The sequence below is a fragment of the Sminthopsis crassicaudata genome, chromosome 1 (assembly GCF_048593235.1).
Source record: "Sminthopsis crassicaudata isolate SCR6 chromosome 1, ASM4859323v1, whole genome shotgun sequence".
NCBI lineage: Eukaryota > Metazoa > Chordata > Mammalia > Dasyuromorphia > Dasyuridae > Sminthopsis > Sminthopsis crassicaudata.
The window spans coordinates 554,833,488-554,847,015 of NC_133617.1; the positions used below are offsets into that span (position 1 = coordinate 554,833,488).

Genomic DNA, 13,528 nt, shown 5'->3' on the forward strand with positions numbered 1-13,528 from the left:
GATCTTAAGGAATTGTGCAACTAGCCCTACTCCATCCTTTATTCTTACATTAATGCTGCTTTGTGTTTTTGTTTTTGTTTTTTGGCATGAGTCCACGTATCATTTCACATTCCTTCTTTAAAGAGTCACCCCAAGTTGATTCCTGAGAATTTATTTTTGCTGGAATAATGGTGTCACTAACAGGACAGAGGGACTGAACCACCTGTGATTACATTGGTATGGGGCATTCCTGGATGAGGAAATTTCCCTCTATGATCATAGATTAGTATTTCCTTGACAGTCTCTAGACATGCTTAGGATACTGAGAGGTTAAATGCACCAGAGTCAGCAACTAAAATCACTTCATCTTGGATCCAAGGGTAGCTCACTATACCTTAAACCAAAATTTTTTATATGGGTTGAGGCTCCATTATGGGTTTACATAACTGAAGGTGGAGGTCATGGAAAATTTGAAAACAATAAAAGATTTCTTAAAGCTCTAAGTCCTCTAAGCACCAAATATTCTGTCAAGATTATGTGTGATGAAAAGTGCCATTCACATCCAGAGAGAGAACTATGGTCACTGAATGTGGATCAAAGCATAGTATTTTTACCTTCATTGTTATTATTGTTGCTTGCTTGGTTTTTTTCTCATGGTTTTTTCCCCTTTTGATCTGATTTTCTTGTGTAACATGATGAATATGAAAATATATTTAAAGGAATTGTACATGTTTAACCTATATCAGATTGTTTGCTGTCTTGAGGAAGGGGAGGTGAAAAAAAAAAGGAGGAAAAAATTGGAACACAAGATTTTGCAAAGGTGAATGTAGAAAACTATCTTTGTATGTATTTGGAAAAATAAAATACTGTTTAAAAAAACAAAAATAAACAAGCATATCCATTTCAGTAACATGCTAATTTGCCTTCATTCTTAATAGTAAATCAAAATGAGATTAGGATTTTTTTCCTTCAAGGAGTTTTAGAGTTTCGGGGTCCCTTCTTCATTCCTATTTTATATACCTATATGCAAGAGAGGGGGTGGCTATAAATTTCACAGCAAAAAAGGGGTCACGTGTGAAAAAGTTTAAGAAACCTGCCCTATATCCCACTGTCTCTTAAGTCTAACCGACCCTTAGAAGGGGCACTTATTTAAACAAATAAGAAGACAAGGTCACCTTGGATCTCTGCTGCCACTTTGATATACCGTTTCTGCCCAGTCACCCTTATCTTTTCTTGGAAGATGATTTATTGATGACGCCCATCCCAGGAAAGGCACTGCTGACACATGACAAAATCATTCAAAAGATCCCAAACATCCATTCGTTTCTCTCTGCAAATAGTGAGCCACACACGGATGTATATGAAACAGGAGTCCCACCTTGAGACGCTGTCTCTTTAAAAAAAAAAAAAAAAAAAAAAAGGCAAGACTTGGTCAATGCAAACTCCTCCTCCCGGGGTGGTTCTTTTTCTGAGAAGCCGGACTGTTAAATTAAGCCCCAAGCGCAATTGCCCGAGTTTAGATATTTACTCCGTTGGAGATAAGAAAGGCGGTTAACATGGCTCAGCAATTTGTGAATTGCAAAATCAAAGCCGATAAGGTGGTGGTCTTCATCAAACCAACCTGCCCTTACTGCAGAAAAACTGTAGAGCTTCTCAAGCAATTGCCTATTAAACAGGAGTCCTTGGAATTTGTCGACATAACAGCTAACTGTGATACAAATGCGATCCAAGACTATTTGCAACAGCTAACCGGAGCAAGAACTGTGAGTATCTGTTTTAGGAGAGTGTTGGGGGGGATTTTTTTTTTTACAGTCAGGGCTTTGGGGTGCCTTGTATATGCATCAGAAAAAGAAAAAGAGCAAAAACTCTACGTTAAAGCCTCCGCTAACTCTGTCAGATAAGCTGCAAGGACATCTTGATTCTGGGCTGTCTGCTACTAAGGAGGGAGAGGAGTTATTCAGTGTCACTGTCATACTTGAATGGCTGACTTGGAACCCAGCCACCAGACCTCTCAAATCAGAGAGAAAAGAAAAGAGACAGGTGAAAAAGCATGTCATGCAGAGATAAGCAGGTTCAAAGTAACTTGGGCAGTCACACTGACTCCAGAGGTTTCTGTGAGAGTAATTTTGAAGTTATGTTGGGCGTTTTTTTCTTTTCTTTCCATTCTTTCTTTCTTTCTTTCTTTTTTCTTTCTTTTTTTTTTTTTAAATAAGCAGTGCTAGTAAAAGACTACTTTCAATTTAGAATGCTTCTGGGTAGAAAGAAAATCCGGAAAGATAGGGAGGAAGGAAACTGAAAAGAGATGTAAACTGTGGTTTGGAGCCTCATTTCCTCTATTCTCACTCACTATTTCTGGTTTCTAGTTAACTACCAGGTTGAGAACACAATATTGAGAGGTCTGTTGTCTGGCTGCATCTGAGCATTACAAGAAAGATATCTAAGTGAAGACAAACAATAGTATACAGAAAATGCCTAAAAAGAGATATTAAAGCAAACCAAAGTAAAAACGAAGCACCTATGAAGGTAGTCTGGATTTGAGTCTTCCACTTAGTATCTGGTGGATTGGGAGGTGTGTATGAGGATGCAACTATAATTTAAGAAAAAAGAATTATGAATATGGCCATAAACACAGAGGGAGAGCACAGTGATTGTCAGTCTTTGTGGGGTGAAGAGTGTGGGTGGGGTGTGATTTTATTAAAAAGGAAGAACATGCAGAGCAATTTCAATATTCTGAACAGGAAGTGTATTGGGACTTGCTGCTGCTGTGTAAGTCAGTGAGCTCTCTATTACTGGTAATATTCAAATAGAAAGTTGGGTTCTAACTTGGGCCTTCTGACTCCAGAGCCCTTTCTGCAAGAGTGGATGAGAAGCTACCAGTCAAACTGACCTGCTTGGCATAGATTATGGGTTAAAGGTGAACACTGTGGGTTAAAGCAGCCTTTTTGTTTCCTGGATGGAATAAGTAACAGTTCTGGGACACTCTGACTTTGTTCCTATAAGCTTACTTCAGAAATGTCTGCCAACTTTGTCCTGGAAACTACTTCATTTGGATTTTTAAAGTTTTTTTTTTTTAAATAATGTCTGGAGAAGTTTCTGTTATATGTCAATGAAATATGACCAGCTTCCAAAGCCTGAGTTATAAAAAGATGTGGGGCTACACAAGATGAAGAAAATTGCTTTCTTCATGAAAGATTGCCTTTGCAGACAGTTTACTTAAATCTCTAGCAGCTGACTCCAAATCTGCATATGTAATGAGTGATAAATGTTCACCCAGTTCAGTAGTTTTGGTCAAAGGCAAGTATATGGCAAACCTTTTTATTGGTGTTACTATTTGAGGATGAGCTGAAAGCCAAGAAAACCAATGTTCAAATCCTGCTTCTTATATACTGACTGGGCAACTCTATAAATCCAAAAAGCTGCCCACTCCTTTCATATAGAAGAAATTTCTTCATCTGGGAGTTTCCAATATAAATAAAATTATGAGTCTGGATAATTATGTGAAGTTGTAGAATGAACAAATCATCACCCTTTGCTTAAAAGTCTGTAGATAGAATCTGATCATACTATGACAATTTAAAAAATACTATAGAATCACATTATGAACTTTGGGGTTCTCTATTCACTGTTGAAACTGAGAAGAATCAATTTAAAAGAAAAGAGTGAAGGGAATGAGAACAACTATTTAGAAAGATATTTATTTCAGCAAGTATTGTTTAGGAACAGATTTGGAAGTTATACAAGTTAATAATAATTGAGTTTATGGAATCTGATGCTATCAACAAGAAAGAGAAGAAAGCCTAGATCAGAAACCAAATGATGTTCCAATTGAGATGGACTACATCTCACTGGTGGGAACAGAACCAAGAAAGAATAATGATAGAGAAGGTAAGGGAAGAGGAGATTAGATTATTTAGGGATGGTAGTCGGTGGGGAAGTCTTATATGTCAAAAATTGAAAAGAAGTTATAGATACACTGGAATGTGAGAAAGGCAGCAGCCATTTAATTGCTAGCGAAGAACAGGACTACTCCAAGCCAAATATACTCGAGTAATTGGAATTTTTTCTGGCTCACTGATCTTCCTAAAGAGTTGATTGACTTGCCTGGACTGAATTTGGTGCTTCACTGGGACAGGTAAATATATCCCTACAGTCAGCACTTCCTGTTCTGCCTCACCACTACTATGGTTGTTGGAATTGGTTGCGCCAGTGTGTGTGTGTGTGTGTGTGCATGTACATTTGTTACTGGCCGTCTTGTTTCTTGTATTTTTTTTTTTTTTTTTTGGTTACTCTGAAATCTTGTTTTATCTGGTATGTGTCCCTTTTTTTTTAGTAATGGGTTTTGTTTCTAGACAAAGATAAGCTGATTTGCATTGCATTGTGCATAAGTGTTTATTATAATTGAATGAATCATACTGTGGGGATGAAGAAAGGGGAATCTCTGAGTATATTACCTTACAGACATAAAAAGGAAGCTATATTGAAGATATCTCTCTTCTGCCCCATTACTTCCTTGTTTTGCTCCCTACCCTATTTTCACAATTGTTTTTCTTACTCTTCCACAAAATTAAAGAAGCAGCAATAATCCAAATCAACAAAGATTTATTGAGCACATACTGTGGACCAAGAACAATCTAATGTGGCTGGAATATAGAAGCAAAGTTAATGTAAATTCATTCTGGGGTCAGATTGGGAAGGACCAAGTGCCAAACAGAAAAGTTTGTACTTTATACTAGAAACAATTCATGAGCAAAAGAGTGACATGGTCAGACTGGTGTTTTTAGGAATATCACTTGGCAGCTGTGTAGATGGATTGAAAAGAAGAGGTCTAAGGTAAGGAGAACAATAAGCAAATTACAACAACAATCCAGGAAAGGTTCTAAGGACTCCAATTTAAGAGTACAATAGTATAAGTGGAGAGAAAGAACCAGAACAGATGGAGCTATCCAAAAGAAAGAATATCTTAAATAAACTACTTTCTTTTCTCTTGGCCTTTTTTGGGGGGGAAGTCGGTTTTTTTGTTTTTAACATTGTCTTTTTATCCCATTTCTTTGTTCCTCTCTTTTCCCCTCCTCCTATCATAACCACAGTTTTAATGAGAAAATACATGCCTTTAAGACCCAACTTGATTAAAAAAAAAATAGCTACCAAATTGGTAACCCTGTGAGTTTACTCTCAAACCCTTATTTTATGCTGCTCTCTCCTGAGATACTAAGCTTCTAGAAAAAAGTTTTCCAATTTCTGTTTGTTTTTTTTTTTTTCTTTCTCTCTCCTCAGCAATAGGAGCAGAATCTTAGAATACCTTAAAAGGATCAAACTGCATCAATTGACATAATGCATCAGCACATACCAGAGATAGATGAAATTTTTATTTCAGAGTTAAAATTATTACATCTGCTTGTAATGATTTATATGTAAAGTGCATTTATAAAGAGAGGAGAAATTATAATAAAATTAATTAAAATAAGAAATCTTCATGTCAGTCGACATAAGGGGTTAGGGTGATTTCTTGGGAAATACATATGATTATAATAACATTGAAGGGCATCAGATGAACTTCAGATAACTGTAGATTCAAAAGAACACATTTTTCCTCTTCTCAGTAGAGAGGTGGGAAGCTACCATTTGAAAGATACAGAGTAGTGCATAGGATGTCAACACCATCCCTTTTTTGATTTAATTTTGATGAATGTTTTATCACAAAACAGGATTTTGTAGAGAGATATATTGGGAAATGATTATATTACTTTAAAACGATTTTTCTTGGGAAAAAAAAAAAAAAGAACTTTAGGCTTTTTCAACTGTGAAATTGTGGGGCCAGTCTCTAGTATAAGAGTCATCCTCCTGACATTACCACATTATCCATGCTGTATTTGTTTCTTCTTCATCATCACTCTGCTTTGTGTTTAACACCTTCCCAATAGGAAAATTACTATCACCTCCTATTTGGAAGCTCCCATATTTTTTTATTATTTAAAATGCCCTCTCTGTTTGAAATGAAACTTGTAACTGTGGTTTAGCTCAGAGGCAATGTCATAAAATTGTGGATGGTCTCCATTCATAAAAGTTTAGTGTTGGAGTTGAGGCCTTAATTATTCTGCCTATCCACTAGTATGTAGCTAAAATGAAGAATGACCTTTATCCCTAGTATTCTTTTTCTTTAATTGATTCTATTTGTAGTTAATTAATTTTGCCTAAGTCATAATTTTGTCTCTGAACTTAGTTCAGAAATTCAACTGTCTAGTAATGATTTAAGTTTAGAAATTGAGTTTTCCTGCTAATCATTATGCTATTCGTATTCTAAGGAATTCTGTTAATCTTTGAGGGATGCAGATGGACACCAGGGAGTCCATTCTAGTATCTTTACACCACTAAGCCATCCTAAGGATGGGGCTTTGTTTTCGATTATCTCTAGTCTTCCAGATGAAGTAAAATAAAGACCAATTCTTACTCATAGGAGGGAAGGATGGGATTATTGCTTGCTCCTCCTTCCCAATTTCCAACCAGTCATATTGTCTCCTACCCCTTAACTCTGTAACCAGTTTTATAGATTTTTGCCATTCATGAGGTTGAGCTCTTTTAATCAATCATAATTTGTTTCTCAGCTACAGTTTCACTCTTTGTTCTATTCTCTCCAACATTATAAAAAAGAGCTGGTCCCCAGAAGATCTTAACTTAGCTAGGAAAGTTGAGATAATATTTATTGGTAAAATTTGTGCTTTATAATAGATTGATCATAATGGGATTTTGTTTACCATTTTACCTAATTTTAACTATTACACTAATTTTTACTATATAACTTCCACTGACTTAAGTGTGAGACTAAAGAGAGAATAAAGGTTACTTTTCAGGTAGAAAATATTTTAGACTGAGTAGTTTTCCAAATGTATTTCTAGACATAATTCTTAAGGAGAGTGCTAGCCTGAGAGAGAGGAAGACTTCTGTTTAAATCTTGCTTCTCACATACACACAAGATCACATAGCAAATCTACAGTTCTTCAAGATTTATCTGCTAAGACATAGTTGTTTGCATCTGCCTTAGAAAAGGGAGTTTTCATACCAGATGTTCCTACTGGCAGAATCACAAGCACAGCCCTTTTTAATTTTATTGCTAATATTTTCTGAATTGTACAACATATTGTATTATATACAATGTTGTGTTTATTCTATAATATGTAATGATATTTAAATATATTAAAATAAATGTTTATTACTACTATTCATTAACTCTCTTTTACTCTTGAGAAAACAGTTCTCAGATAGCTGTACACATAAAATGGACAGTCTATTTACCTGGGATTATATGTGTGTAGGTGGAAAACCCAAAAGAGAGGGACTTGAGTCCCAGATCTTCCCCTCTACAAGACCAACACTCCTAATATTAGAGAAAAGATACTAAATTAATCTTGTTTTGTTTAGACATCTAAGAAGTAGAGATTACTAGAATGAAATTACTTTTGTCTCTTTTTGAAGGAAACTGTTGCTATGGTTTTCTCTTAGTTACTAAGCAACAGTAACAGGCAATTTGAAACATGCTAAACAAAAATTCTTATTGATACTTCTTTATATTCAGTATAATTTCACTATCCCTCAGACCTAATACCTTTTGCTCTTTACATGGAACAATCACTTTGAAAGAAATATATGCACCGAAATGAACTTTAAGGCAAAAATTCTCATGTTTGCAACATGCAGAAGTTACTCTTGTGACAGACTATAGTTATGTCTATAAATAAATATGAATATGCACATACACACATAAGTGGGTGTATATTATATGTGGTGTGTGTGTGTGTGTGTGTGTGTGTGTGTGTGTGTGTGTGCTGCTGGTACTGTTCAGTTGTCTTTCAATCAGGTCCAATTCTTTGTGGCTTCATTTGGGATTTTCTTGGCAAAGAATGGTTTGCCATTTCTTTTTCTAATTCATATTACAGATGAGAAAACTGAGGCAAACAGGATTAAATGACTTGTCCATTACTTAGCTAGCAAGTATCTAAAGCTAGATTTAAATTCAATAAGTCTACCTGATTCCAAGTCCATTGCTCTATCCATTACCTCTGTGTGTGTGTGTGTGTGTGTGTGTGAACACAGATGTTTGTGGGATTATGCAGCATTCTTCAGTTATGGACATACATTAATCTGAACAAAAAAAGTCATTAAAAAAATCTAATCATAATTTAAACCCTTTACATCTGTTTGTGCTTTTTTTTTTCTTCAGGTGCCTCGGGTGTTTATTGGTAAAGATTGTATTGGTGGATGCTCAGATCTCGTGGCCTTGGAACAGAATGGCCAATTGCTACAAAAGCTTCAACAAATTGGAGTATTACAATAACTTCCAGTAAGTAGCAGGCATCACAGAAGTTAAAAGGTTCTTGGAAAAGTTAAGAGAATAGGAATTCCTTGTCTTGTTTATTGTGCCTTGTATAATCTTTCTGGCTAAGGGGAAAAGAAGACCAACCAGCTATGAGTAGTTTGGACATCTGGGTATGAAATATTCAGTGATGTTAGTCATCTGGAACTTTTCCATTTTACAGAGTGAGTCACACTGGGGCTTTTTTCATCTAGTAAATAGGCTTATATTTTGTCACCATTTGTTGTTGTTCAATCATGTACAATTCTCCAAGACCCTATCTGGGATTTTCTTTCTCCAATTCATTTTACAGATAAGAAAACTGAGACAAACCGGGTTAAGTGATTTGCTCAGGATCCCACAGCTAAGAAGTGTCCTAGATCAGATTTGAATTCAAATGAGTTGTTTTGACTTCAAACCCACTTTATCTGTCCACTTTATCATCTAGCTGCCTTGTCATCCATTTAGTTGACTCCAAGAATAGAGGTAAACAGTAAAAAGATACCTATCCACAAGAAACTCAAAGATAGAAACTGGTTGAATAAACAAACTTATTCTTGTGCCAAGAACTAGAACTAATAGCCAGACAGTTCCTGCCCTCAAGGAATTTATATTTCAATTGAAAAAGACAAGACATAGGGAAATAGTGTCCTTTGGGAAGTTAAGGAAGAGGTAAATGTAACCCCTATAAATTAACACAATCTTTCAAATAGCAGTAGCAGTATTGATTATGTTTCCAGAACTGGAAAGAGATGGGGCATCTGTAAAGGTCCTGTCGTCTCTAAGTTATAATCCTAGAGCATTGGCTCTAAAGTCAGGAGAACCCGAGTTCAAATGTGGTCTCACACACTTAACACTTACTACAGGGGTTCTCAAACTACGGGTCGAGGGCCACATCTAGCCCGCTGAGGATCTTTAAGCGGCTCACTGGGTTATGGTAAATGGGCTGAGGGGTGGAGACAGTGTGAGTTTTTGTTTTTACTATAGTCCGGCCCTCCAACAGTCTGAGGGACAGTGACTGGCCCCCTATTTAAAAAGTTAAAAAGCTGCCATGGTCACTTAACCCCAAATGTCTCACACACACACACACACAAATTGGAAAGAGAGCCAGGAGAAAGAAGAAAGGGCATATTGATGGTGGCTAGTTTCTAAATAGAAATTATCTGAGGCATGATGACTATTTTTGACCAAAGATTACTAGAAGACAGTGGGTTGCAAAGCGAAGCAGAACTGAAGCCTGTTTGAACTGTATAAAAAGGAAGTTTTGATCCCATAACTTGTTCAACAGTATGGCCCCTGGCTCTTCTGTTATTCTTATGAAAATAAGACTATTGGGGCAGGTAGGTGGGACAATGGATAGAGCGCCAGCCCTGAAGTCAGGAGGATCTAGTTCAAGTCTGGTCTCGGACACTTAATACATCCTGGCTGGGTGACCCTGGGCAAGTCACTTAATCCTAATTGCCTACACATACACACACACACACACACACACACACACACACACACACAAAGACTATTAAGAATCTCTCATGGAATATAAGGGATAATGTTGTAAAAAAAAAAAATTACCTATGCATATGTACTGTCAAAAAAAAAAGGTATAATTATGAAATTTTTAAAGAAAATTTAAAAAAAAATCTCATGATTTAAAAAAAAAATGCAAGTGTTTCAACTTACCATTATGTTTACTCAAGGATTGATTTATAATGCTGATGTGAAGCTAGTTGTTGGTGAAATATGATCATTGTGCTTAGACATAGAAATAGTATAATCTGGGGATAGAGCTGAATAGCTTTTTATTAAAAACAAAACAAAACAAAAAAAAAAACAAAACATGAGGCACAGCTGGATGGTGCAGTAGATAGAGCACTGATTCTGGAATCAGGAGGACCTGTGTTCAGATTTGACCTTAAACACTAGTTGTGTGACTGAGCAAATTGCTTAAGGCAAATTGACTCAAAAAAAAAAAAAAAAAGAATACTAAATATTAAATCACTGATGACTAGATGACAAAAATAAAACAAAGACAATACCAAGAATTGGTAGAAGACTGCAAAAATACTATAAAATATTACTATGAGTCAAAGCAAAGAGCCCTGAATTTGTCAGAGGTCCTGATATTAATCCTAAGTCTGCCTATATGAGAACTCATGCAATCTTGAATAAGTCACTTGACAAAAAAATTGTTCATATAATTGTTAACTTAATGACAGGAAATTGTTAGTACCAAATGAAATATTAACTATCACCACCTCTTAATATTCCTAGAAATGTAAGAATTCCAGTAATGTCCTTGCATTCCTGTCCTTAAGATAGGGTATTGTTCAGGTCAACCTAATAATGGACCCTAAGTCACAGGATTTTATCATGTAAACAAAACCAGAATGAGTTAGACCAGTTTCCAAAGTGATTCCTAATGTCTTTACCCTCCTCCATTGGGATTCCTGGCATGAAGGACAAAACAGCCAGAATGAGTGGTTTTCCTTGCTTGGATTACTGAAGGCAAGCTGGCTATCTAATGTACCTCCCTCCCCTCTTTGCTCCTAAAAGTATAAGAATCTTTTACTTTTTTTCTTTTTAATAGTATTTTATTTTTCCAGATACATGTAAAAATAGTTTTCAACATTTACCTTTGCAAAATCTTGTTTTCAAATTTTTCTCCCTACCCTCCCCCCCACTTCCCTAGACAGCAAGCAAAGCAATATAGGTTAAACATGTACAATTCTTTTAAACATATTTCCATATTCATCATTCTATATAAGAAAAATCAGATCAAAAGGGGGGCGGGGAATCAAGAGAAGGACTGGGCTGGGGGGGTGGGTGGGGTGCAACCAAGCAAACAAACAACAAAAAAAGGTTCTTTCTATGGATGTGAATAGCATTTTCCATCACAAGTCTACTGTTGTTGTTGAAAAGAGCTAAGTCCAATGTATACATATATTGTATTTAATTTATACTTTAACATATTTAACATGTATTGGTCAACCTGCCATCTGAGGGAGGGGGTGGGGGGAAGGAGGGGAAAAATTGGAACAAAAGGTTTGGCAATTGTCCATGCTGTAAAATTACCCATGCATATATCTGGTAAATAAAAAGCCATAATTAAAAAAAAAAAAAAGAGCCAAGTCCATCATAGCTGAGCATCATATAATCTTGTTGCCTACAATGAAAAACCTTTTACTGTGAGTCTGCTGGTGGGACATCCCTCAGGGTAACTACCTTGTCATTTCAATTATTTCACTTTATTCCTTCACTTTTATTTATTTCAGGTCTTGACATACTTAACCTTTTTGTGTCTCAGTTTCTTCTTTAAGATGGGGCAGGGGTTGGAATAGAGGACCTCTAAAGGACTTTGATCTGGGCTCTTAAGTGCTTTTCTCACAACAATATTGAAATGGAGTTGGAAAGGACTTCAGAGACTGTAATCCAACTAACATATATGTGTGTGTGTACATGTATATATATATGTATATATATATACATATATATGTATTTTCTTTTATGTAGACAAATGTATATGTCTGTATAGACATTGATTCACACAAAAATATGTGCAGAAGTAGATATGTGTATGTGTAAGAGGTAGATTCCCTCTTCAGCTTTTTATATTTATATTTATATAATGTTCTAGCTAGAAGCTAGTTGCAGAAGTCATCTAAGCTTCCTCATTTTGCAAATGTGGAAAGAGACCTAAGGAACTGAAAATTATTTTTCAGTATCACACACCAGTGTTTTGATGGCATATTATTCAGTTATTTTGTATAATAGATCATGTTGGAATCTCATGCATTAATATTCTGGAGAGGAGGGGAAAAGATAGGGGGGGAAGTTACCTTTTAAAAAATAATCTTATTTTTTTGTTCTACTGCAGGACACTTGGAAAATGGAATCTTCTATGATGTGCTGGAATACATGCCTATTTTGCCTCTTTCAGTGCCTCCTATCCTGCAAGAACATTTCATTTTAATTTCTAAAATGTCAAACCAGAAAAAAGTTTTTCCCTCTTCTGGAGATGTTACTTCTGTTATCTTGCACATTTCCAAATGATCTAGGATATTATAACTTCTTAATCCAATATAAGAAGCACTAAACTCACCCCAAATACTATGGGAGAACTTCAAAACAATCAAATATTTCTTTCAATTCTCCTTATTTTACTCCATTGCCATAGAAATGCTTGTTTTATTCTGGTTAAATCAACTAGCTTCTAAAAGCTTTTACCAGATTCTGACTTGGGATTGAGTGAGTTTAAATCAGAGCTTTATAGTTTAGGAGCTGGAAGAAGCCCCAGAGATTTAAATGACAGGCTGAAAGATATTCTTGAAAGCTTTCTCCTGCTATTTTCCACATTTTCTTTCCATCTGATAGGGTTCCCAGGCTCTCTTTACATAGATTTGGGGTTGGAAAAAGGGATCTGAGAGGCCATCTGCTCTATCCCACTCACTTCATAGATGAGTATTGGGAGCAGATCCAACTTGTAAATGATGTAACATTCAGAAAACCTGATTTCGGCAACTAAGTCCTTTTGGAAGTTGAGAATCCCTTAAATTAAAATTTAGCTTTTGTTCTAGCATTAACAAGCACTGATACTAGTCACAATTCTCAGGAAAGTGGTTTCATTTCCTAGAACTTGTTCTAGAGTTGCTTCATTGGTGGGTCAAATTTTTATCAGGTTCCTAAAATCATGGTCATAATATATGATGTAGAAGGGTAAATCAAATGTATAACTTATCATAAGCAAATAAGTTATATATAATTCAAATGAATTAACTTATAATCATAAGCAAATGGAAGTCATATATGATTCAAATGTATAATTTATAATCACAAGTAAATGAAGTCATGTATAATTTCAGTGGGTACCAATTAAAATAGCTTTAGGTTTGGTTCCATCTTTAATATTCATGAAATAAAAGATATTGAATACATTGTCTTGGTTACATCCTACTGAATAATGCCTCTTTTCAGTACCACATGGAAAAGAAAAAGAACTGCGGGCCAGAGAGTTAAGGAAACTCATCCAGTAGTGGAGTAAGAGTAAAAATAGAGAAATAAACAATTAATAACCAACCTCCAGTGAGCTCATAGCCTTAAAAAAGATATTAAAATCAGGCTACAAATAGCTTTTTTCACCATCCTTTTGGTTAGTTTCTATTAACCATTACTTCCCTCACAAACAATCTGCCTTACAGCTTTTCCTCA

General features: G+C 35.6%; 1 protein-coding gene across 1 annotated transcript; it reads left to right on the plus strand.

Moving 5' to 3' along the window:
• Positions 1–1,307: 1,307 nt before the first annotated feature.
• Positions 1,308–13,254, plus strand: GLRX (glutaredoxin). Its single transcript, XM_074282037.1, has 3 exons — positions 1,308–1,742; positions 8,195–8,314; positions 12,198–13,254. Exons 1-2 carry the CDS (start codon positions 1,536–1,538, stop codon positions 8,306–8,308), a joined length of 321 nt encoding a protein of 106 aa, XP_074138138.1. The 5' UTR covers positions 1,308–1,535; the 3' UTR covers positions 8,309–8,314; positions 12,198–13,254.
• The last annotated feature ends 274 nt before the right edge of the window (positions 13,255–13,528 follow it).

Excerpts from the sequence above, each read along its gene's own strand:
- GLRX (XM_074282037.1), top strand. The coding sequence starts at position 1,536 with ATGGCTCAGCAATTTGTGAATTGCAAAATCAAAGCCGATAAGGTGGTG. Across the intron at positions 1,743-8,194 it reads AGCTAACCGGAGCAAGAACT|GTGCCTCGGGTGTTTATTGG; the intron begins GTGAGTATCTGT and ends TTTTTTCTTCAG.